The sequence below is a fragment of the Gymnogyps californianus genome, chromosome 4 (assembly GCF_018139145.2).
Source record: "Gymnogyps californianus isolate 813 chromosome 4, ASM1813914v2, whole genome shotgun sequence".
Lineage (NCBI taxonomy): Eukaryota > Metazoa > Chordata > Aves > Accipitriformes > Cathartidae > Gymnogyps > Gymnogyps californianus.
Genome location: NC_059474.1, coordinates 45821084 through 45845189, shown reverse-complemented (window position 1 = coordinate 45845189; position 24106 = coordinate 45821084). Strand labels below are relative to the sequence as shown.

At 35.3% G+C, this 24106-nt stretch overlaps 1 protein-coding gene across 2 annotated transcripts in view; it reads right to left on the bottom strand.

Annotated features, from left to right (window-relative positions):
* Positions 1 to 24106, bottom strand: part of FSTL5 (follistatin like 5) — a 438275-nt gene that overhangs the window by 132215 nt on the left and 281954 nt on the right. For both annotated transcript variants that reach the window (XM_050895669.1, XM_050895670.1), the window contains 2 exons: positions 14528 to 14724; positions 3414 to 3534 (listed from right to left, as the gene is read on the bottom strand). In XM_050895669.1, the coding sequence (XP_050751626.1) occupies positions 3414 to 3534; positions 14528 to 14724 (318 nt within the window). The remainder of the gene's footprint in view (positions 1 to 3413; positions 3535 to 14527; positions 14725 to 24106) is intronic.

Sequence of the window (24106 nt, the reverse complement as noted above, 5' to 3'; positions counted from 1 at the left end):
TGCAAAATTGAAATGATTAAATACTTAAAGAAAATTCTGGAAAAAATTTCAGCTTTATTTCTGTTTGGAATAAATATTTTCAACATTCCTATTTCACTTTATTGAAGAAAATTAAAATGTTTAATTCTATCACAGGTTGACGCTTAAATGAGGAGACACACGTGTGTGGAATGATGTGTGGAAGATGTGACGTGAGTGCTTCTTGCATGTATTTCCTTACATGAATCTGGTTCCCTGTCTGTATTAATTCTCTGTATCCTGGTAAATCCAGACTTGCCATTACTAGTAACAGGTCACAGGCTTTGCCTTAAGCAAACAACACAGGCCTCTGCACTGGGGCTGTCACATTCGCTTTGCCTGGGGTTGGCTTGGCTTGTGTGGAGAGCTTGGTTTCAGCTTGGGGTCAGCTTGTTTAGCCATAAGAGCAGTAGTCCAATGACCAGGTGGCTATTATTTAATTTGTTTTGGGTTTGCTTAGCTTAGTATACTTTTATAGCATTATGTAATTTTTGTTAATGAGATTGACATAGGTCAGAATGACTGAATTCAAACTCTCTCAAGACCAAATGCAACGGAACTAGAGTTAATCCTCAAATTTATTTCAAGAGTATTTGTTTTGCCTTCATTACAGAGATTAATGGTATGTCACATACCTTTGGCCTGTTGGGCATACAGTGTACAATGAACTAATACCTTTTTTTAGGTTTCATTTTTAAACGATGTAATGAATATGTAGACAGTTTGTTAAAAAACCCTACACAGAAGAATGAATCTTGCTCTAGAAATCATCTTTCAAGATACCCTTATAGTTTTAAATAGGGTCTTCTCCACTATTGTATTGCAACTAAGAAACCTAAATAAATCCTAACTTTATGTAATCTAACGTTTCCATTATCATTCATATTAAGGCAATGCTTAACATACCATATGGAAATGATCTTCATTATTCAGAAGTCCATTAAAAATATACAACAAAAAGCTATCCTTATGTCTGGAGTTTTACAGCTATGCAAAATAGTCCCTCAGAGGCACATCAAAGTCTTATTTGGAAGAACAATGTTATGCTTCCATTAATACATGGTCTCAGTGTTTGCAAACAGCATGCTAATGCTTTAAACATGTCTTTAACCTTCTTGGATTGCTATATATCCTAAATGCTTCCATATATATTTCCACATCCATGCATATAATCAAGATCTACATGTACAACATCTATCCATATAATCGTAGATAAAGCACGCGTACGTTTCTGTAGATGCTATGTAATTCTGTATGTTTTGGTAAGTCAGACTTGTATCACAACTTTTGATAAAGGAATTAAGGTATTTCCCAGTGTTTTGCTGGTACAGATGAATTAATTTATCTCACTACCACAAAGTCCTAACATCTCCCATTCTCTCCTTCTTCCCCCTTATTTCTTGGCTGTACTCTCCTTTCACTTCTTTTGCATGAGTTATGGTCTGACCATTCACTGTTCAATTCAGGTCACCCAACCGGCAGAAAATAAGCAGGATTGGGGGGTGGGATGTGGAGGGTGAATATTTTTCTGCTGATTTAGTAAGTGAATCAGAGGAGAGACCATGAGTGTCAGGACACTGCAAGAAAGGCAATCAGATAATGTCAGGAAGCAGGATCAGGTTTTTTTAGAAGCAGTAAGCCATTCGTCCAGCTAAGCAGTATAACAAAAATCACACTTTCTGAAAGACTTCCAGGGAAACAAAAATAGAATTCAATGGGCAAAACTAGGAAACTTTCAGGCAGTCTTTCTTGATGATTAATTTCATATTTATTCTTACTGTTTTCCATGTAGCCATTTTTTTCCTAGTATCCATTCGTTACTTTCTAGTTTTAAACACTATAAGTAGCTTTGGATCTTTTTTCATTTGACATCATGTAAAGTGGCTAAGAGCTGTCAGTTGTCCAAAGATAAAGTACAAGAAGACTAAAGCAACAGGCTGTAATGACTCAAAATGAAGATACATTAATGGACTAGTCAATGCATAATCAAACTATAATTATAGGAAGAGCTGAGCACAAACTTGATCTGCTATGTTGCCAGGTTGCTGAATGTGGAGCAACAGCTATTGAAACCTAAGTCAGATTTCAAGATTCAGTCTTAGATTTGAGGTAGATAAGAGTGAAAATCATCAGTTCTGATCTGGATATAACAAAATATATGGATGTATCTTATTTGCATGTAACATACCATATAAAAGCTCTTATCTTCTTTCTGCTACTCACTACCATGTTGTCGTGGTTTAACCCCAACTGGCAGCTAAGCACCACGCAGCCGCTCGCCCACTGCCCCCCCACCCCTGGGATGGGGGAGAGAATCAGGAAAAAAACCTCGTGGCTTGAGATAAAGACAGTTTAATAGGACAGAAAGGAATGAAAAACAATGATAATGATAATAATAATAATATGACAATAGCAATACTAAAAGAATTAAACTATACAAAGCAAGTGGTGCACAATGCAATTGCTCACCACTCGTTGACCAATGCCCAGTTAGTTCCTGAGCCACGATCCCCCTCCCAGCCAGCTTCCCCAGTTTATATACTGGGCATGATGTCATATGGTATGGAATATCCCTTTGGCCAGTTTGGGTCAGCTGTCCTGATGGTGTCCCCTCCCAGCTTCTTGTGCCCCTCCAGCCTTCTTGCTGGCTGGGCACGAGAAGCTGAAAAATCCTTGACTTAGTATAAACACTACTTAGCAACAACTAAAAACATCAGTGTGTTACCAACATTCTTTTCCTACTAAATCCAAAACACAGCACTATACCAGCTACTAGGAAGAAAATTAACTCTGTCCTAGCCGAAACCAGGACACATGTTGACCCATACCCCAGTGGTTTGGTCAAGATGTTTGTATGTACTGTGCATATTTGTCCCCAGTCACCTTTGGCATTCAGAAAACAAATACCTGGCAAAACTAAACCACAAATCTATCTCTCTGAGTCGTGTGAAGACATAAGGCACCTAATAGAAGTGGTGCATTTGTTGCTGGGTTTGTCAGAAATGGTCTTATCAGCACTCACAAATACAAGGTGTGGGAAAGTATTCTAGCTTTTTTGGTTCTATTGATTATGTCTTGACCACATTACTTCCCACTTGTGCGCAACACAGACTTATCAATGCATGTTGTCATTAAGAAAAATTATCTACAAATTCTCTGTTACCAAATCCCTCAGAAATCTTGACACTAATGAATCTCTGATTCAGAGACTAGCAGAATCATTGATTTCTGCTAAGAAGTTCTCTACTATATCATGACTGTTAAATTGTACTCATTGTTTAAGTACAGCATCAGGAGGTATCAAGATTTAAAAATAAAAAAATAGCATTTTAGAAAAACAAAGCAGGAGAGAGAAAAGAAAACTGAAAGAAGAATAGACTAATCTTTGTACTTACGAAAAGCTCTATAGAATTCTTCCAGAGCTAGGTGCTTGTCACTATTATAATCATCGTATTTCAGCAAATCGAACAGAGAGCAGTCAGACAGATCCTTGCCAAGCTCATCTCGTTTTATTACCTGACAAGAAAATTATAACCATGAAATTACATTTGAGCTCTTAGAGTTCTCTGGTATAATTAATTGTTTCTAATAATCATTTAATAGATCATTTTAAGGTTGCTGTGGGGCAATGAACTGCAACTGTGTAAAGTCAGGGATTTCCAGTTACTTTGTAATTATTTATTGAAGTTTTAAAAGTTAATACCTTTAGGACAGAGTCACTGAGATTACACAAAAGTTTTTAGAATATATAGAGAATATATATAATGGGGATAGACAGAAGCACTATAAAGACACTGTGAATGTTAAAGCTGATTTTACTTTACATGTATAGGAATGGTGATTAAGAAACATTCAAATATACTTGAGATAACAATTTCCCAAGTACACATGACATAATGTCTTTTTCCTCTCAGTCTAATTCCTAACCACAAAGAAGAAATTCAGACATTTTCAAAAATAACTAAAATAAACTCCTATTACCTTACTAATTGTATCAACTTCTTACAGGCTTTTGACAAGCTGATTATCTTCCCAAAGACCTGTTATAAAAGTAGCTGGCCTGAAAAGGCTCCTGTTTCTCAATGGGGGAACATACACTTTGTAAATAGATCATAATTAATAGCTATTAGATTTTTAACTCCAATGAACTTCTCCCAGAGAAATGTTCTTTAATTTGTGCACCATTTTGGTTTAAAGTCTGTATATGTTGTAGATATCTAGCTCGATTCCATCCCAGGAATTTATAAGATGTTGATAACCACAAATATTCAGAATTCTCATTTTACATGGTACACATATTAAAAACACTATCACATAACTGAAAGAACCAAACCTAATACAACTCCTTGTTGGAAGGTTGCACAGTTCAAAGTCTTGTACCAGGCACAGAAAAAATTAATATAACTATAGTTAATGTCTTTGTAAAATAATTACTCTTCCTACCCTCTACCTGTCTCCCAAAATAACTGCAAAACCATTACATTTGTATTATCATATGATAGCTTCTGAAAAACAGGGAATACAGAGGCTTTTGTGTTTCAGTTGCTCTGCAGAGGAATCAGCAGGAATAGAAAGGAATGCATTCAGTTATTATTCATGTAAATACAAAATATCTAAATAAATAATAGAGAATAAAAGGAGCATTAGAACAAAGAGAAAGGACACATTTTATCCTACCAGAAGTAATCTTATATATATTAATATAAAAGCATTATAAAGGATAACAACCTTGCTAGTACATTAGGAAGTTTGAAAACCATTCACAAAGATAAGAAAAATCACCACAAAACCAGCTTTAGCTATTATTAATTAAAGATGCATACTACGCTACCTGAATATTAGTACTAGCTACTTCTCATACTTTAAAAGCCTGTTAATTAAATTCACATTAAACTGAATTAAGAAAAAAAATGAAATTGTGTAAATCTTACAGCTGGTACATAAAGGACAAAAATGTAGCCTGGGAAAAATTAATAACTCTAAGCCTGCTATAGCTATACAAGTAGTACTAAAGATATAACAGTGTGTATTGAAAACTTCACTCTAAAAGAAATCTCTCAGATTTCAAGGCCATGAAAAGTGCTTAAAATCACAGTTGGTTCATGAAAAAGGAATATTTAGGGTGGGAAGCATTGTTCCTTTGCTTGTTTTTCATAAAAGGTGGTCTGAAATAGTTTAAAAGATTTGTTCCCACTAGCTTCAATTGTCCAAACAAGGACTAAACTTTACACCTGTGGTGGTGCAATAAAATCTTTGTTAAAGCCCACCAACACCTGCCACTATAGTACCACATTTTTAATTCCATATTAGTGTTTTCAGCTTCAATCCTTGGAGTTGAAATCTGTCTCATGATGCTTTTCATTTATAATTGGTCAATTCTATTTAAAATAAAAATAATAATTAAAAAAGATTAGCCAGAATGATCGAGTTATTTCCCAGAATGATGCTATGGACAGGTATGATTTATTTTCCTGGCAATTATTTAATTTTCTTCTTCAGTAAACCCATAATTTTGTTTAGAGAGATAAGATTCAATATTTATTTATACATAGACATCTTTATGCTGGCTATATACTTTGGGGTTCTTTGGAAAATTCACTCAGTTTTGATAAACCCTCCAAAAATGTCCGTGAGGACAGATTTTAAAAGGTACAGGAGTGATTTCACATCATGATTAGTCTTAATGCCGCTAAAAAGGCTGTTCCAATTTTTACTCAATGGGAATTCTCTTGTGCTGGATCTAGCCATCTCCCAACTCTGCAATGTGATCTGTGGATCAGATCAACTCTCTGACTGAAAGCAAAATTAATCTTTGTGGAGATTTTGGTTGGTTGGTTGGTTGTTTTTTTCTCTTGAAGGGGTGAGGGATTAGTATTCTATCACAAGAGGTACAACTCAGAACAGGTATTAGGGTGTGGGGATTTGGATTTTGAAAAATTACCTGTTTCTGTAGCAGCCTGCAGTTAGATCAGATCGACTGTGATATGAAATTACAACCTATATGAGACTCTAGCAAAGCAAAGCTGACTACTTACTAAGCCATTAGCCAACAGAGAAGTGGTTTAGCAACTTATGTTAGCATCAAGTGTTTCAAAATCATCAGGATCAAACCGCCTGTTCACAAGAGTCCCTAACTCACAGGCTGAGGAGACCTTTTTCTTTTTGACATTACCTTTTAGCAGACCTTCACATATCAGTGAAATTCCATAAGGTAGGACATGTAATGACACAGTGCAAATATTCAAACAGGGCAAGAAAAATTGTCAGTATTGATTCGAGAAATAAACAGTGGAATTCCCAAATAAAGACTGTGAATAGTTTTTGTGTTTCTAAATGCTGTCACGACATGATATTTTAACACCATCTTCTAGGAAATACAGCCTGTCGGACAACCCCATTTTTCATTTTCTTTTACTTACATAAAGGATTTAATTTACAAAGGCAGCTTGCTAAACATAAGAGCTTCTTGTAGGTATTTTTAATTTCACACCCCATATTATTACAAGAGAAAAATAATACTATACAGTATCAATAAGGCATATATTGCCTGAATAATAATGTCTGTAATTGCAAAACTTGAAAAAATAGATGTCAGTAAGGAATCATCAAAGGCTGAAACAATCCAGAGAGATTTTGAAAGTCTGGTGTCTCATCCCAATCCTTTTTGATAATTTAAAAATAAATATAAAAAGAAAATTGGCAGATGCTATATACTGTTGAGGTGAATAATGATGAGGAGCAGGACAGGGCAGCATACGGAATGAAATGGATCACATGGTTGGACGTTTTCAGGAAAAGGATCTGTGTTTTCATAAAGCCAAAAGTAAGGTCGTTCATCTGAAAATAAGAACCTAGATCATACCTTAATGAGGATAAATGGGCCCTGAAAACATTTTATCTGAAAAAGAGGCAAGATTTGCTGTGGATAAGGAAGCCTCATAAATTCCAGGATCATTCTGTAGCCTAACCAAACAGCATGTTTTTTTGAAGTGTAACAAGGTAACTGGGGATAGAAAGGCAATGGTGGGACTGATAATGAAACACAACATTCAGTTTTGACTTGCACATATTAAAATTTAATGTCGAGAAACTAGAAGGGAACTTTTCAACTTAGAAAGGATTCATAAAAGTAATCAGAAGCCTGCTGAAGACACTTTACATTAGGAGAGCTGAGAAAAATCAATCTTTATAGGTTTTGGGGGGTTTGCTGGTTTTTGGGTTTTTTGGTTTTTGTTGTTTTTTTTTTAAAGGGAGACTAAGAATTAACCATATCGCATTCAATAGGTAACTTCACAGGGAAAAAAAAAATATAGATGCTTCAATTTGGCAAACAAAAGTTAATAGGACAGGAAAAATGAATAACACCTCTGAAACCAAAAAAGAAAAGCTACAGGAACAAGTTCTCCTTGATGTTTTCAAATCAAGGCTGCACACTTCCTTGTAGAACTTTTTTGCTTCAGCCAAAACCAAGACATTATGGTTTTTTAATTAAAAGTGTAGAACAAATAGAATAAAATTCCATGTCTATGATACACAAGTTAGATTAGATGATGGTGTATCACAGAGTATCTAACAGTGTGCCTTAAATTTTAAATTCTATTAATCTCTGTCCATGGAGGAGAGAAGAGTAAAATTCAAGGAAACTGATTCTTGAGCCATTCTTTAAACTCAGCCTGTCTACTCCTTGGTTAAACTAAACAGACAGTAATTAGTTAGAGAGGCAGGATAGAAACAGGCAAAATTCTCTGTGAGTCACATGTTAGAAACAAAATTCTTACTATAAAGGTTAAAGCCTGATTAAGATGACCTGCACAATTTTACGATTGTGCCATACAAGTCATACATGGGATTACTCGATTTCAGACTTCTGAGTTGAAAATTCATACCAGAGAATGTTCACAAATATTTATGCTCACAAATCTTTCTTTACTTTTCCATAAAGACAGTGAAGTATTTACTTTCCATATCATGAACAGGTAAAAGGTACGACATACAGCAAAACTGCTGCTCTATTTATGGCTCATTGTGAAACCCCATAAATACTGAAAACTTAGAAACTTATCTAAATTTTCAAATTAAATATGGCTTTTCTAAACTATGAACCTTATCCTTGAGAACTGAATGCTCTTTGAAACAAGGAGGAGGGATTTGTATTATTTGGAAAATATTGTATTTTTTTAAAGATATAGCACACAATTATTTATTTCCTATGAAACAGTGTACTGTTAGCTAAGTTCAAAACCTCTCAGGAATTTAGTCAGTACTACTCCAAATTTTAGGAGACTGGGAAAGATAATCTGATTAAAAATGACAAACTGCATGTCAGAATAGACTGTTTCATTCATTTCAATTTGATTTCTGACAGCCACAATGAAAAGTCTGCAGATGTTATGAAACTAGATCACAAATAACACATTTCCTTTATCAGTCCACCTTACCAAAAATTTTGTCAGTCAGTGGGTTTTTCCTTGCCTGTGATTGATGGTCTCTATATACTATATTCCTGAGATTTACAGATAAGTACACATACCTACACATTGCCATAAAGACAATAGTACTTAATTTCCTACTTAAAATTTGTTTCTTTTTTATACATTTTATATTAGAACTTTCAAATTGATGCTTTATGTAAAGATGCTATATATACATACACACACCCACACCCCAGCCTTGTGTATTTATCCACAAGCACACGTGGATATGTAATACTGTTCAAAGGTTCATTACACTTTATGAGAAATCTGTATTTCTGATGTCACCTGTAACTGAAGCACATTAAACTGATATGTGAAAATGGCATATTTAATCTTATAGTAGTTCCCCTAACTTCCACTTATCATTCCTTGAAACAGTGATGAACTTAGTACAGTTTCCTGAGAGTGGTTCATTTTGTTGTTTCTTAATTGTTTTTGTTTGGTCTCACTAACTGGAATCAAATGACACTGAGAAAACATCAAAATAAAATGCAGAAGTAAGGATGAATTTTTATAAAAATGTAACATATTTTCATATGTCCTATGCTAACCTGGTAAATAAAAGAAATATATCCAGGTATTTGAAATCACAGTTATTAGTTTATAAATAAGGATGCTAAATTCTTCCTTTGATGCCAGAAAATAGATCATTAAAAAGCAGGAAAAGAAGAGGAAAATTTATTATTATTATATATTCAACTTGCTTTCAGACTATGTTACTTCCCTTTTCTGTAAAACTTTGCTTTCTCAGCTCACAAGAAATAAATAGAAGGAAAGCAGCTCAAAGACTAATCAAGTGTAGATTATTTCACTTTCACACACAGAAGGAACTTGAATTTCACTGTTGAGCAAGATGAAGTATTCTTAGAGCTTATGTATCTTTCACTGATGGTAACCAGGAAAGGCTTACTATTTATAAAATATCAATTCCACCATACAGGAATAAGTGCATTCATCATGGGAAAAACACATTTTATTCCCATGTCTCCTCATAACACTTCTGATGTTTTTTCTCTTCTATACAGCAACAACAATATAGAGTAATCAAGCAGTCTACAGTGATAGAAACACTGACATTCCATTTATAACTTTGTATTAAATTCCTCTTTGTTTTTTCATAAGATAAAAGACAATAGATAAACAAGTGATTCTGTTAACAACTGAATATTCACAGGTAACCAGAAGAATCAATTATCTTTGTTTATTTTGGATTCATTTAAATTATTTCAAAGTGCTTTAAAAAAAAAACAAAACAAACCCTTCAAGGAACCATCCCACTTTTCTAGATATCTTGCAGATATGTTGCATTTAGGTTAGACCAGAGGTGATGAAGATGATGAAAATTCTGCCTATTTCATAGCTCACCCTTTTGGAAGGGTAGATACTCTTTCTGATTAGTACCTACCTCTCAAAACAGAGTGGTCTAAAAGGTTAACGTCATCAGTAAGTCCTTTCAGAATCAAGCCACATCTGACTTGCCAATAGAGGATTTGGAAACTAAAACATTTAATGAGTTAGGCTCAGCAGTGAAAGCAGTCAAGTCAGAGAAGAATTTATATGGGAAAAAAATATTCATTTAGCCTGCATGGAGCTACATAATCCCACCGCTTCTCTATCTTCATTGCAGACTACCTTGTCTGACATTTACACTGTGTAATGGAGTTATAATTATTTTTTAACTGTAATTCTGTATTAGACTACAAAGCCATGAAAAAAATTACACCCAGATGCCAGAATTGTTCAAATAAAAGAAAAAAAAAATAGCCTGCCAATTTTTAATTTATTGTTATAATACTTGAAATATTTTTTTAAAACTTTCTCACTATTTGAAATAGCTTTTTTAATAAAAAGCACTATTTTTGCTTTTTATGGAAAGGAATATTCATTTCTCTTGCATCAAGATGCAAATGCAAGAACCTTATGATTTCTGATCCAAAATACTTCAGTAAAACTTGGAGTGTTGCTGTCACCATTTCCAATCTCCAACTGATTCATTTCAATTTTACATTAGGTAGGATGACTATATGGACACCTATGAGATAATAAAATGCAATCCAAGAGCCTGATTGCACTCATCGCACAGCAAGATTGAGGAGATGTAAAATTTAAGATGCACTAAAAACTGAAGTTCAATATTCATGTGAACATAAATTAACTTCAGGAGTCCTTGTTGTTTTCTACAACAAACATGTTATTTTTCATATTCCTTTAATACGATTAAATTTAAAATGCAGACAGGCACTATTATTTATGACAGGTCTGTAGATTTCAAAATTTTGTCTGTATTATGAGCACAACTGAGAAAAATTCTCCTAATCCTGAGAACATTTTCAAGCATACAACAATGTCTCCCTGTGGTGGGTTGACCCTGGCTAGATGCCAGGTGCCCACCAAAGCCGCTCTATCACTCCCCTCCTCAGCTGGACAGGGGAGAGAAAATATAATGAAAGGCTCGTGGATTGACAGGGAGATCACTCACCAATTACCATCACGGGCAAAACAGACTCGACTTGGGGAAAAATTAGTTTAATTTATTATCAATCAAATCAGAGTAGGATAATGAGAAATAAAACCAAATCTTAAAAACACCTTCCCCCCACCCCTCCCTTCTTCCCGGGCTTAATTTTACTCCTTATTTTCTCTACCTCCTCCCCCCCCCGAGCGGTGCAGGGGGATGGGGAATGGGGGTTGCAGTCAGTTCGTCCCACGTTGTCTCTGCCGCTCCTTGCTCCTCAGGGGGAGGACTCCTCACACTCTTCCCCTGCTCCAGCGTGGGGTCCCTCCCACGGGAGACAGTCCTCCATGAACTTCTCCAATGTGAGTCCTTCCCATGGGCTACAGTTCTTCACGAACTGCTCCAGTGTGGGTCCCTTCCACGGGGTGCAGTCCTTCAGGAACAGACTGCTCCAGCATGGGTCCCCCGCAGGGTCACAAGTCCTGCCAGCAAACCTGCTTCAGCATGGGCTCCTCTCTCCATGGGGCCACAGGTCCTGCCAGGAGCCTGCTCCAGCGTGGGCTTCCCATGGGGTCACAGCCTCCTTTGGGCATCCACCTGCTCTGGCATGGGGTCCTCCACAGGCTGCAGGTGGATATCTGCTCCACCGTGGACCTCCATGGGCTGCAGGGGGACAGCCTGCCTCACCATGGTCTTCCCCATGGGCTGCAGGGGAATCTCTGCTCCGGCACCTGGAGGACCTCCTCCCCCTCCTTCCTCACTGACCTTGGTGTCTGCAGAGTTGTTTCTCTCACATCTTCTCACTCCTCTCTCCAGCTGCAATTGCTGCTGTGCAGTAACTTCTTTTCCCTTTCTTAAACATGTTATCCGAGAGGTGCTACCACTGTCTCTGATGGGCTCAGCCTTGGCCAGCGGCAGGTCCATCTTGGAGCCGGCCGGCACCGGCTCTATCAGACACAGGGGAAGCTTCTAGCAGCTTCTCACAGAAGCCACCCCTTTAGCCCCCCCACTGCCAAAACCTTGCCGTGCAAAGCCAATACACTCCCATTCAGCCCTGAGGAAGTTCAAAGACCTTTCTAACATTCTTCCGCCACAACCCCCCCTTCCCCCTCAATAATCACATACTCAAGAAAGTTAATGGGCCCAGCATTCTCTCAGTAGGAGGGACTTCTCTCACATTATGAATCTATACCTTCCAGATAGTGTATTCAAGAAGAGGTCTTTTTGTTTCTTTTCTCCTACTACAGCAATTCCAATTTCTAGAAATACTGATAGCTATCATATACACTAAGGGCAGAAGAGAGCAAGAGTCTAATCCCACCTTGCAAAACCATCTTGATTTATCAAGCTTTTATGTTCAACTTGAACAAAACACATTCATTGGGCTAAACCACAGGAGGATAAAAAAAAAGTGTGAAGTTTTCAACATTCAAAGATAACACTGTGAAAAACAATGCATTTCATTTGAAGATACTGCTCTGAGTTCTTTTAACTTGTCATCTTGTTTTAAGTCTTCAGAGAGAACTGAGTCACATACTTGGTCTGTTTTCAGTAAATATGCAGGCTAAAATCTTCCTCCATCAGATCAAGGCAAAGATTTACAAATATTGAGATTATACAGGAGCTGGGTTCTTAACTGCAAAGCCGTACACTATTCTGTGTTTTGCAAAGGCGATTCAATGTTTCCTTTTGTCATATGAGAGACAAAGGTTCTCAGCTGAAGCTTCTGCTATCGAGAAGGCTTCACAAGAAACAGGTATAGCTTCTCTTTTTTTCTTCTCTGTTCAAACTGACTAAAGAACCATTTTTGAGGGCAACAGGTTAATTCATCGTGTCTCTTGTCAAAAAATGCAATAACAAACCACACAGTACTAACAATGAACTTATTTTACATTATTCTTTAGATTGAATAATTTGATGTTTCTGCAATAAATTTTAGCAAAACCACAAAGCACCATGTTTGGGTTTTAAGGCTGTTTGACCTGTTTCCATACGTGTGAAAAAGCATTACTTTATAGTTGTCATTATAAATTCGTTTCTATAGAAAAAAGTATGTGGGAAAAGTATGTATAGAAAGTTTGAAAACACCATAACGGAAGAAGTATTTTTTTTTTTAAACTATATTTGACACAAAAACAAAGTAAAGAGAAAAAGTATACTAGTAGCAACTGAATAGAGAAGAATTGTTTCTTTATACAAACCTGGAAATTCTGCAAAATATTTTTGATCCTGACCTTCAGCACTAGTACTTTAGTCATGCTCCTCTAATGAAAAGAGCATGATTCACTGATAATTAGATAGTGGATTTGTAGTGGTGAAAGTGTTCAACTATTTTCCAGTAGTTACGTGAGGGCTATGGCAACAAAGTCAAGCGATTTTCAAGTGGTAAAATAAAGAAGGATTTAAAATTCAGTTTCTTTAGACTGCCAACCAATGCACTAATCACTATCTCTTTGTTTGAAGTGTTAGTGATGTATATCTATAAGCATTAAATATAACTTGCATATCTATATCTGTGACTCCTATGGATGTTATGTATTCATACAGTATATTCATATAAAAAGTATTATTTGTAAAATATATACAGGCACCAAATTCCCTTGAAAGCCAAAGTTCTGAAAGTCTAAAAACCAGCAAGAAAACCCAATCTTATAAAGCACAGAAAACCAAAATTTTTAATTTTTTTTTTTTTTTGAAATGGGTAATTTTTTATTATTTGAAATTATATTTATATTTGCATGCAACCTCTGGTCCTGGAAATTGCCACTAAAACTTTAGAAGTTAACTGTATGGAAATGATAACTCCAGCCTAACATCTTAGGTATTATATATTCATTTGTAAATATTTCTTAACACTGCCACGCAACTTAAAACATAGGGTAATGATCGACAGTGGCATCTAACAAATCTTACTTTTCTTTAATTTTTAAGCGGCTGCCTAGTATTAGACTCATTAATATAGCTCAGCCATGATTAGGTTTCTCAGACGTGGACTTCTACTTTACCTAGTAAATCAAAGTACATTTGCTATAACAACACTCTTTAATAGTTAACCCTCCTAGACAGATTAAAGCTAGTGCTGTCATGCCTACCAGAGCAACAATTATTGGTTTAGATCTGTAATTAGTTAAAGCTTGCTGTTTAGAGACTATCATGAACTCTCTTTCCAAGACTACTTCTGTACTTCTCTAGCCCTAACTTGTATAAAGCAATAATACTTGTTTAGTATTACAGAAGTGATTTAAAATATCATTTTAATTGTTTTCAACTCCTAAAATACATCCATACTTTATGATATTCATGCTGTGGATAATAAAACAACTCATGGTCAAAGCAACCTATAGTATTCTAACCCCCTAAAGTATATCCCAAAACATTGTATTAAATTTCTGAATAATCACTGCAGAATTTCTGAATAATTCAGCTTTTCCAAAACTCTTGAATGAGGTTTTTCACCTCAGAGACTCATATATATTTTCTAAATTGAAAGCATCCTAAGACATAATATTCCACGTGTGTAAGTCCTGACAAAGACAACTGAATAGCTACTGTGGTAATGGAAACAAAATCTAAATCTTACCTGAGATAATTCATTAGTGTCCACAAGTCCATTGTTGTCTGAATCAAAATAATTAAACATTTGATCTACAAGAAGTTTCTTTAAAGCCATTTTCTCATCAACGGTTTTATCTTTTGATTGTGCAATATATCTCCGATTTTGTAGATCCAGTAACATATTTTTCACTTTGGTGTATTCGGTAGGTTTGCATTTAGCCCCTGAAAAGAAAATACACAACACAAGATTATTTTGAATTTGATTTCTTATTAAGAGTTTAAAAGAAAATTAAAAAAAAAATTTGGAAAAGCAGAAAGTATTAACTTCTTATAACTATACCAACAGGGTTGCTTTATGAGGTAAGGAATTTGTTCTGTAGTAGTTTGACCCATACCATTTCCTTGTCTGGTCTTCAGATCAAGGCCAAAAAAATATTGCACTTCTAGATACGTTCTTGTCCTGGTTTCGGCTGGGACAGAGCTAATTTTCTTCCCAGTAGCTGGTATAGTGCAGTGTTTTGGATTTAGTGGGAAAATAGTGTTGATAACACACTGATGTTTTTAGTTGTTGCTAAGTAGTGTTTATACTAAGTCAAGGATTTTTCAGCTTCTCATGCCCAGCCAGCAAGAAGGCTGGAGGGGCACAAGAAGTTGGGAGGGGACACCGCCAGGACAGCTGACCCAAACTGGCCAAAGGGATATTCCATACCATATGATGTCATGGCCAGTATACAAACTGGGTGGAGTTGGCCAGGAGGGGTGGATCACTGCTCAGGAACTGATTGGGCATTGGTTGCTGAGTAGTGAGCAATTGCATTGTGCATCACTTGCTTTGTATACTCTAATTCTTTTAGTATTATTATTGTCATTATATTATTATTATTATTTTCTTCCTTTCTGTCCTATTAAACTGTCTTTATGTCAACCCACGAGTTTTACTTTTTTTCAATTCTCTCCCCCATCCCACTCGGTGGTGGGGAGTGAGCAAGCAGCTGTGTGGTGCTTAGTTGCCAGCTGGGGTTAAACCATGACAGTTCTGTAGACAAGATTTTCTGTGTATGGAAACTAAGGAATGTTTTAACAGTTTCCAAGCCTGTACTTTTTTCATTTAGATCATTCTGGAGAGGTGCATCTGAAGATTTTTTAAAATGTTACCTTTGGTAAAGCATTTTGTATAAACTTTCATAAAGTAAATACTGTAATGTAATATATGCAGCAAAACCTGCAAATATGATAGAAAATGATACGTATAAAGAATATATTTCATAATAATATTTGACTTCAGAAAGCAAAAATTACACTTAAGTGCTCATAAGCCAGCTCTACGTTTTCATTTACTGGACATACCAAACTTATTTAAACGAGAGAAGGAGGGATTGCCAGAGGAAGAGAAAGAATATATTTGACAAGACCTAGTTTACTCTTTTCATTATCAAGTCTTCCATAACGGAGAAATTACTACAGCAAATGTCCTACATATAGTGATTACAGTCACTACTTATTCTAAACCAAAGCACAATATAGTGTATGTCTGGTATTCTCTTATACCAGTTGCTGTATATTTTAAATTGAACAGAGAAACAGTTTAAAGTTTTTTGTTTTTGTTAAGATAACCTTAGTATTTCAAAAGTCTTTTGATAAGATGAGATATGTAAATGTGGACCAGCAAAATACCATGTATTGTTGCAAACATATAGAGTTAACTACTACTTAAGTTAACTTCAAGTAGTGAATTCAAGGCTAGAGCAATACATGGATTAGCAAAGAAAGCTATGTTCCATTCTTCTTTTCAGATGCTATGATGAAGATACAAGTATTAATGAGGAACAATTATTTACATCACAGAAACTGCTTAGGCAGTTGTTTTGTTTTGCAAGTGGATCCCATTTAAGAAATGTATAATTTACATGTATGAGACTGGATTTTATTATTTTGGTGTATTTAATGGTATATGCATTATTATGGTGACTGTACCACTATGTACACATCTATCACCATTTCATAAGGTAGAGAGAGAAAAAGTTCCTAAATACTTCTCACTATCCTAGGAAGACTCAGATCTAGAAGAGGATGACTCCTACGATAGAAGTTAAATCGTAAAAGCAGAAAAAACATTTTTAGGAATCAAAACCACTCTAGCTTTTTTTTTCTTCTAAAAGCCACTGCCTGTTATGTAGCTATCTGAAAATCTCAACTGAAGTAACAGAAATAAACAAAACCAAGCTGTAATTAACTTACAGCCTAAGATACACATAGTATTTGCTTATTTGTCCTTACCTGCCAGAGGCATGGAGATTGAGGGCATACGATTTGTAAGAGTCAAGTTCTACATGACTGCTTTTCAGGGTTCTAATGCAGAAATACTCAGTAGGGAAACATTTTTATTCCTTAGCCATTCTGGAGCTGCAGTGAGCAAACCTTTCCATCTGAATGGATGCAGGCTCCAGGTGGTGAGGAGGGAAGAGAGCACTTAACTTTAACATACTCTAATTCATTTGGGTGAACTCCAAAAGACTGGGCCAGAAAACAAGTATCATCTTTGTCTCCCCTAGATAACTTTTCTGGCTGTGGTATTCTCAGAGAGAGAGTTTGGTTTTACTCTGGTGCAGCTGAAGTCTAACACCATTTCACCTATACTCCTGGCGCGGGGGGGGCGGGGGGGGCAGGGCACGGGGAAGACAAATCCTATTTCTTAGATACAGTACTGCTCAGACCTAGTTACTATGTCCAGATTTTATCCCCTGTAAATTATTTTTGATCAAACAGTTCTCATTCTGCAATTCTAAAACCGCAAAGAGATATTTCTACCTTAGAGATACACAACATAAGTAAAGCAGTTTATTTCTTAATAATATCTGTTAAATCCTGGATTTGTCACAGTATCTTTGATGAGTCGCTGCATGTGTGAGTTAGAAAAAGAAATGGAAAATGAACAAAAAAGTCACTCTGACAATTTTTTTTCCCCTTGAGGCACAGGACAATATCTCTCACTTCAATGATCGATTAAGAACTGAATATAAGTTCTCACCTCTACAAAGAAAACAATGATGTTAGTGTTCATTAGAACATTAAAGATTATTTATTTATTAAATATGGACAACTTTTGCACGGGCTGCACAAACATTTCTACATGAGAGATTATACAAAGCAGTGTAAATTAGAGAAAAAATGAAAATTATGTATCACATGATCATGAAAAGCATTGTAATTAGTTGCTTTTCCTACTTTTAACTCAAAACAGAGTTTATGGAAAAAAGTTTTAAAGGAAGTTCAATCACAGTCCAATAAATACATTTTAATGAACTTTAGACCTTCACTTTAGATCTAAAGCTTAAGGAATGATGAATTCTCTCACAATACCTCTTCAGAGAGAGAAGAAAGAATACAAACAATATATTTTCTACAGCATTTCTTTTTTATACACTTCCCATTGCATAGCACACACTTCTGAAACTAGCATAATAGTCACATAAGAGCAATTATATATTACACGGTTATAAACTATTTTTACTTTTTCCAGAAGGCAAAAACATTTGTACCGTTCTTTTTAATATACAACATAAATGCTGCCTAATACAAATTTATCTGAGAGATTGCTATTGCCACAAGTTTGACTACTACTTGTAGAAAAACTTCATTCATAAATTAAGAATAGAAGGCTGTTAAACTTTTAGACACACTCTCTGCCTAGTACAGCTACCACAACATCAGTGTCAACAAAATATCTTACATTACATTGCATTAGTGTATATATGATTTATATTACCTGGTCAACAAAAGAACATAATTTCCTGAGAATAGGTTGCTAAAATCTGTTATAGGTGTTCTACACTAAGATAACTTTTCATTTTTATTTTTCCTGTTCCTGTGATGTCCTTTGGAAATATTTTTAACCTGAAAAGTAGCTCAAACTCATCAATATGTTGTATTAATTACTAACAGAAAATATTAATGTCTCTTTAATATTAAAGCAAATAGAATTAAGGAAAGGTGATGTTATTTAATCATCTAAAAATCAGCTTTTTTATAGATACTGAAACATTAATCACAATGGCATTCTGTTGAAAACCAGCTGCGAATAAGGTGAATACAGTTCACAAAGCAATTTCATGTCTCTACAACACATCCTCAGCAGATGATTATTTTATACTCAACAATGGTGTTAAAGCCTATCCTCTTTATGGGGTTGTTTGTACCATGTCTGTAAGATAATAGCTGTAATTTGCTCTCATTGTGTACCTGCTCACTCTACAGATCAACCTGACTGAATTACAGTCCCAGCCATGATAGTCCATTGGCTTCTAGTGTGTGTTTTTTACATTTGCTAGAGCCTAGTGTGATTCTTTTAGTGCTTCACTAACTTGTTTGAAAGCTAGTCCTCATGATGAAAATACTGCTAACACCTTTCGGAAAAATCTCTGTTGGCCATCATTTATGGTTTAAGACAGATGCTATTTTGTTTCTGACTTACCTAAATAGGTTAGCCTGACTCATATAAAAGACAGATTTATAAACAGTAGCTTCATACTCCCTGCAACCACACTGTGCCACAGTTCTCTACAATATGGAAGTAGTATTCCCCTATCCCTTTATCTGAAAAGGATGTCAAGGTCATTGCACATGAGCACATGGTTTCATATAAGGTTGGGGAGAACAATACTCAGGTATTTAAGCGCATTGGTAGTACTCTACAGTATCTTAAAATGACCTGAGGGGGGAAAAAAAAAAACAAAGAACCAACATTACAAATAAATGCTTTGGCTTCTGTTGCCCTAGAGTTTGGGGTTTTTTGGTATTGTTCATGACAGATCATAATACGTAATGCAAAAATAACCTGAACTATTTTTCTTTCTGACACAGTGTAAAAGGTATCCATTTGATAAAATGTTGGGGGGAGCACAGACGTTCAGGGGTCTGGGTAGACACAGGGTACATGCTGCACATGATGAATGGTTAGTTACCTTTCCTATTCCCCTGCCTATCATACTGATTGAGAATTTCAAACTTTAATGTTTGCAATAAAAACTAGGCAATATGCTTAGCTATTATAAATAAAAGTAAGCATATAAGTAAAAGTAGCTATCACTTGCAAACACTAGTTAACTTGTTTAACAAATCGGTGAGAAGAAAGTGATTTTAACTATTTTTTTCAACTGCAGCAAATTAAAAAAGAGAGAATAGGGAGAAAAGTATTGTCTGCTACTTATAGTACATATACTTACATAAGTGCAGGTAACCTATACTCTTCAAAAAGAGCCTGAACACTTTATAGCAATTCTACCCCACAGCCTACATCCATTTTTTTTCCTATTACCACTTTAGTTTTCATTATGTTTGGCAAAGTAATCTGAATTATTATATTTTGATCTATCACCCACCTTTTAAATCTTACTATGCATTCTAACAATATATTTTAGGCTAGTGACAGATGAACCTTTGTTTATGATCTAAGCTAATTACAGTTGTGATAAAACAGCTTTCCACAGCTATACTACATTAAAACATTTTCATTTTATACATAATTCAAAGTAGTCTTTACACCAAAGGTTCCATAGGCTTGAACAGAAGGACAAACATGATCGATGGATGCAACTGACAGATAAGAGGATCACAAGGAAACAATGAGACATTGCTAGTCAACACAATGCACAGTTTCATTAACAAATCACCATCTTATCTCATTGTCATGACTGCCTTTTACTGTAATATTCAAGGAAATGTGAAGCAGATGTTTAAATTACAAGAATGAGGCTCTGTTTACAGGAGACCTCCCCCAGGCTGGAGTAGCAGCCCAGAGAAGAACTTAGAGTTGTTTTATTTATGTTTTAATTTAGTAAGCATTACTTGTGAAATAGCTGTCTCAATAACACACAAATGGTAAATGGGGATTAAGTACGACAACCTTTACAGTGAGGAAAAATAATTTATGCTTAACATAATTGAGAAAGACAAACTACTGGGAATATACTACAATTATATTACTTCCAAAAAGACCTACTAAATTCTACATAATTATTTACATACATGAAAAATTAACCCACACATTGTGCATAATTTACTAACTAAATTCAGTTTCCTAGTACTTCCCCCCCCCCCCATTTGTGAACTAGGCTTCCTACACAAATAAATAATTTCTGAAAAATTACTAGAAAGCAGTAACAGCAAATTTTGTGTTTTCTTGGGGTTTTTGTTTGTTTCATTCATGGAAAGGACCAATTCTACTACACAGCAGATTTAAAAAAAAAAAAAAAAAAAAAAAAACCTCTGCCGTGATTTATTTTACAAGTTTTCTGACATCGTCCATGTAAACGTAGAAGGTGTGCAGAAACCTAAAAGGGACAAAACAAACACACTGGAATCCAAGTGCAACTCTCCGATCCCATACCTTGTAATTTCTGAAATACTGATAGTCCTAGGGTTTACTGAATTCATACTCAAAAATAGTAGAAAAGTGAAAACACTTGGCTGTTTCCTTCCATTCAGTACAACAGTTTTGCAGCTGTATCTCCATTACCTAGGAAACAGCTGAAAGTTAGATTTTGAGTGCTATTGTCCTCCTAGACAGTATTGAATAGATGATATTTGCCCATAATACAGAAAAAAGTTGTATTTGACAATTGAAGTCTTTCTTAATTTGCAAGAGAAAGATATATATCAAAACTAACTCGTTATTTATGAAAACTCAGCAAATGAATATGCACATTATTCTCAACACCTATAGAAAAATATTAAAGAATCAGCTAAGATAATGTTTAGGTGTCACTCCTTAAATCCAAATTCAGATATCAGATTTTTGTATTACACAGTTTTTAGAAAAATACTAATATACATAGAGAAGGAAAGAAAGAACATATAATTTAAAAAACGCAATAAAGACAAATGATTTGATTTCTGTTCTCAGTTGTTTCACCACTTTCATGGTTAATACAGGCATTTTAACCTTTCCTTGTCTTAGCATCTCCATCTACATAGGAGGAACAACTCTTACATCAGAGAGCTATCAAATCATTAATATTCATGGAGTGCCTACCTCCACAAAAGTCATCAGCTACTGAGATACAATTAGTTTCTGCGATATTTTATGATTTTGAGCTGAGTTATATCTAGATAGCACAAATGGTTTCCACAAAGCCATTTTTCCTTCAAAATTAAAATAACTTTGGATCTCCCAGAAGTGGCAACTAGTTTTCAGTGGACCATACTGCATATGAACAGTTTTAAGTATTCCAAAACTGATATAAAACATAAATCAGATTTTTGGAAATGGAATAGACCTGATAAGCAGCAAGCCTACTGTTAATCTTCCACATGCATTTTCAACATATTCAGAATAATCTAATTAGCCAAAACGATTCACTGCAAAATTACAAATTATTTTCCATGGAGCAAAAATGAGAAATTAATCCAAGATAACATATATATATACACCCACATATACATATATAAACTAATACAGATACGCACATACACATTCATGTGCACATATACACCCTCATACACAGGATGAAGAAGTCACTACAGATATCATCTGATATCAGTTCAGTTTCAAACATAACACAAGAGACAACTTGAAGGTCTTCATCCATGCAGCTATTTTTCAAAATCCACTCTCTATAGATGAAGCATGAAAGCTGTAATCTTACTTGTAGCCCTAACAGATAAAGGAACATTTTAAACCACCAAAATTGCTTAGGTTTATCTGACAGAAACTTCAGGTTCAGACATCATTTCACAATATCTTATTTTCCAATATTAAACTCTTATTTTCCAAATCTAGAACTCAACAGTTTTGACCCTTATTCTCTGCTCTCCTCACTGAAGCTCTGGAACTGCACTTAAGAGAAGCAATCTCATTTGTACATAGACCTAACTTTTGATCTATGGTCCAGAGGTTGAGGGGGGTGGAGAGGAGAACTTTACACACAAAACTAGTATTTTTCAATAAAAATTCCTGGATAAATAGAGATTAACATCAAAACTTTTCCCTGTTGCAGCTAGGTTTTAAATAAAAGGTGAGGATTTTCTACCATTTTTTAAAAACATGAGAGTTTAGGTCTGCAAAACTTGGCCCTACAGCTGCTCAGCTTTACATATTTGGAGCGCAAAAAAAAAAAAAAAGAAAATTTGACATTTTGAATATCTCTGGGTTTGGCTTTTGTTTTTTGGAGGGTTTTTTTTTGGTTTTTAGCTAATTTATACAGCACTCAATCAGCACATGGGCTGCTTTATGTCTTATTTTGTAGCATCTGTACTTCCCAATGACATATAATTATATAAATCTAAATTCAGCATTACTGTCAAAGTTAGATACATGGGTGTTAAGGACTTCAGTTCTTCTGTGTAAATAGGTCCAAGGAGCTACAAGAATTGTCAAGAACTTTCAATGCAGCTTTGTCTATATCCAATGTACATATAAAAATACCTCCCACATATGTAAACACCCTACTATCCAGAGACAGGCACACAAATACAAAATTTTAAAGTTATATCTGTCATCGTCCTTAGGCAAATACTTCTAAGTGATTGCCATAGCTGGTATATAAAATAGAATTGAAGCTAGCTTTTCAAAGCCTTAGCTCCACTTTGTAAATAAGGAATAATGCTGTCCTTTCCTCAAATATTACTGGTTAAAATGCTCTTAACCATTCTGATCTTTCAAAACTATAGATCATAAGACAGAAGTCATAACTTTACTTAATTACACATATTTGCACAAGTCTGGTGTCTGGTCTTATCTGGAGACATATATAAACAGCTTTTCAGTGCTTAAACAATGAATAGTTCAGATAAATTATTCAGATTTTCCTTAAAGATATACTGCTTAGGTTAAATACCATTAGAAGCTGAATCAAATTTGCATTAAGAAAATAGAAAAATGGGTAATACTATTTCAATTTTTTTTTTTCCCAGGACTAATTAGAACAAATGTTATATGGAATGAGAAAGATTAATCAAAAAAGTAACTAGGAAATGAAGAAAAGCACCAAAATCAGCATTTGGGGTAGTGGTGTGTGTGGGAGTTCTACTTGTTAATGCAGAGTGGTTAACATATCACAGATCTCTTGACAGAAGAAAACAGGTCATATAAACTTTCACCTTCAAGATGACATTTGAAGGCTATAGCAGGTTGACAATAACGATCAAAATATCACTTTCCACAGTTGAGTGTCGTGGTTTAACCCCAGTCAGAAGCCAAGCACCACACAGACGCTCCCTCGCTCCCCCTCCCCCTCCCCCTGCTCCTGGTGGGATGGGGAGGACAATCGGGAAAGAAGGCAGAACTCCTGGGTTGAGATAAGAACAGTTTAATAACTAAAGTAAAATATAAAATTAACAATAATAATAATGAAATATACTACTACTACTAGTAATGAAAAGGAATATAACAAAAAAAAAGGGGGGGGGGGGGGGAGAGAAAAAAAACCCCAGTGATGCACAATGCAATTGCTCACCACCTGCTGACCGATGACCGAGCCATGAGCCGTGCCTCCGGCCAACTCCCCCCTGTTTCTATACTGGGCATGATGTTCTATGGTATGGAATACCCCTTTGGCTAGTTCAGGTCAGCTCTCCTGGCCATGCTCCCTCCCAGCTTCTTGCACAC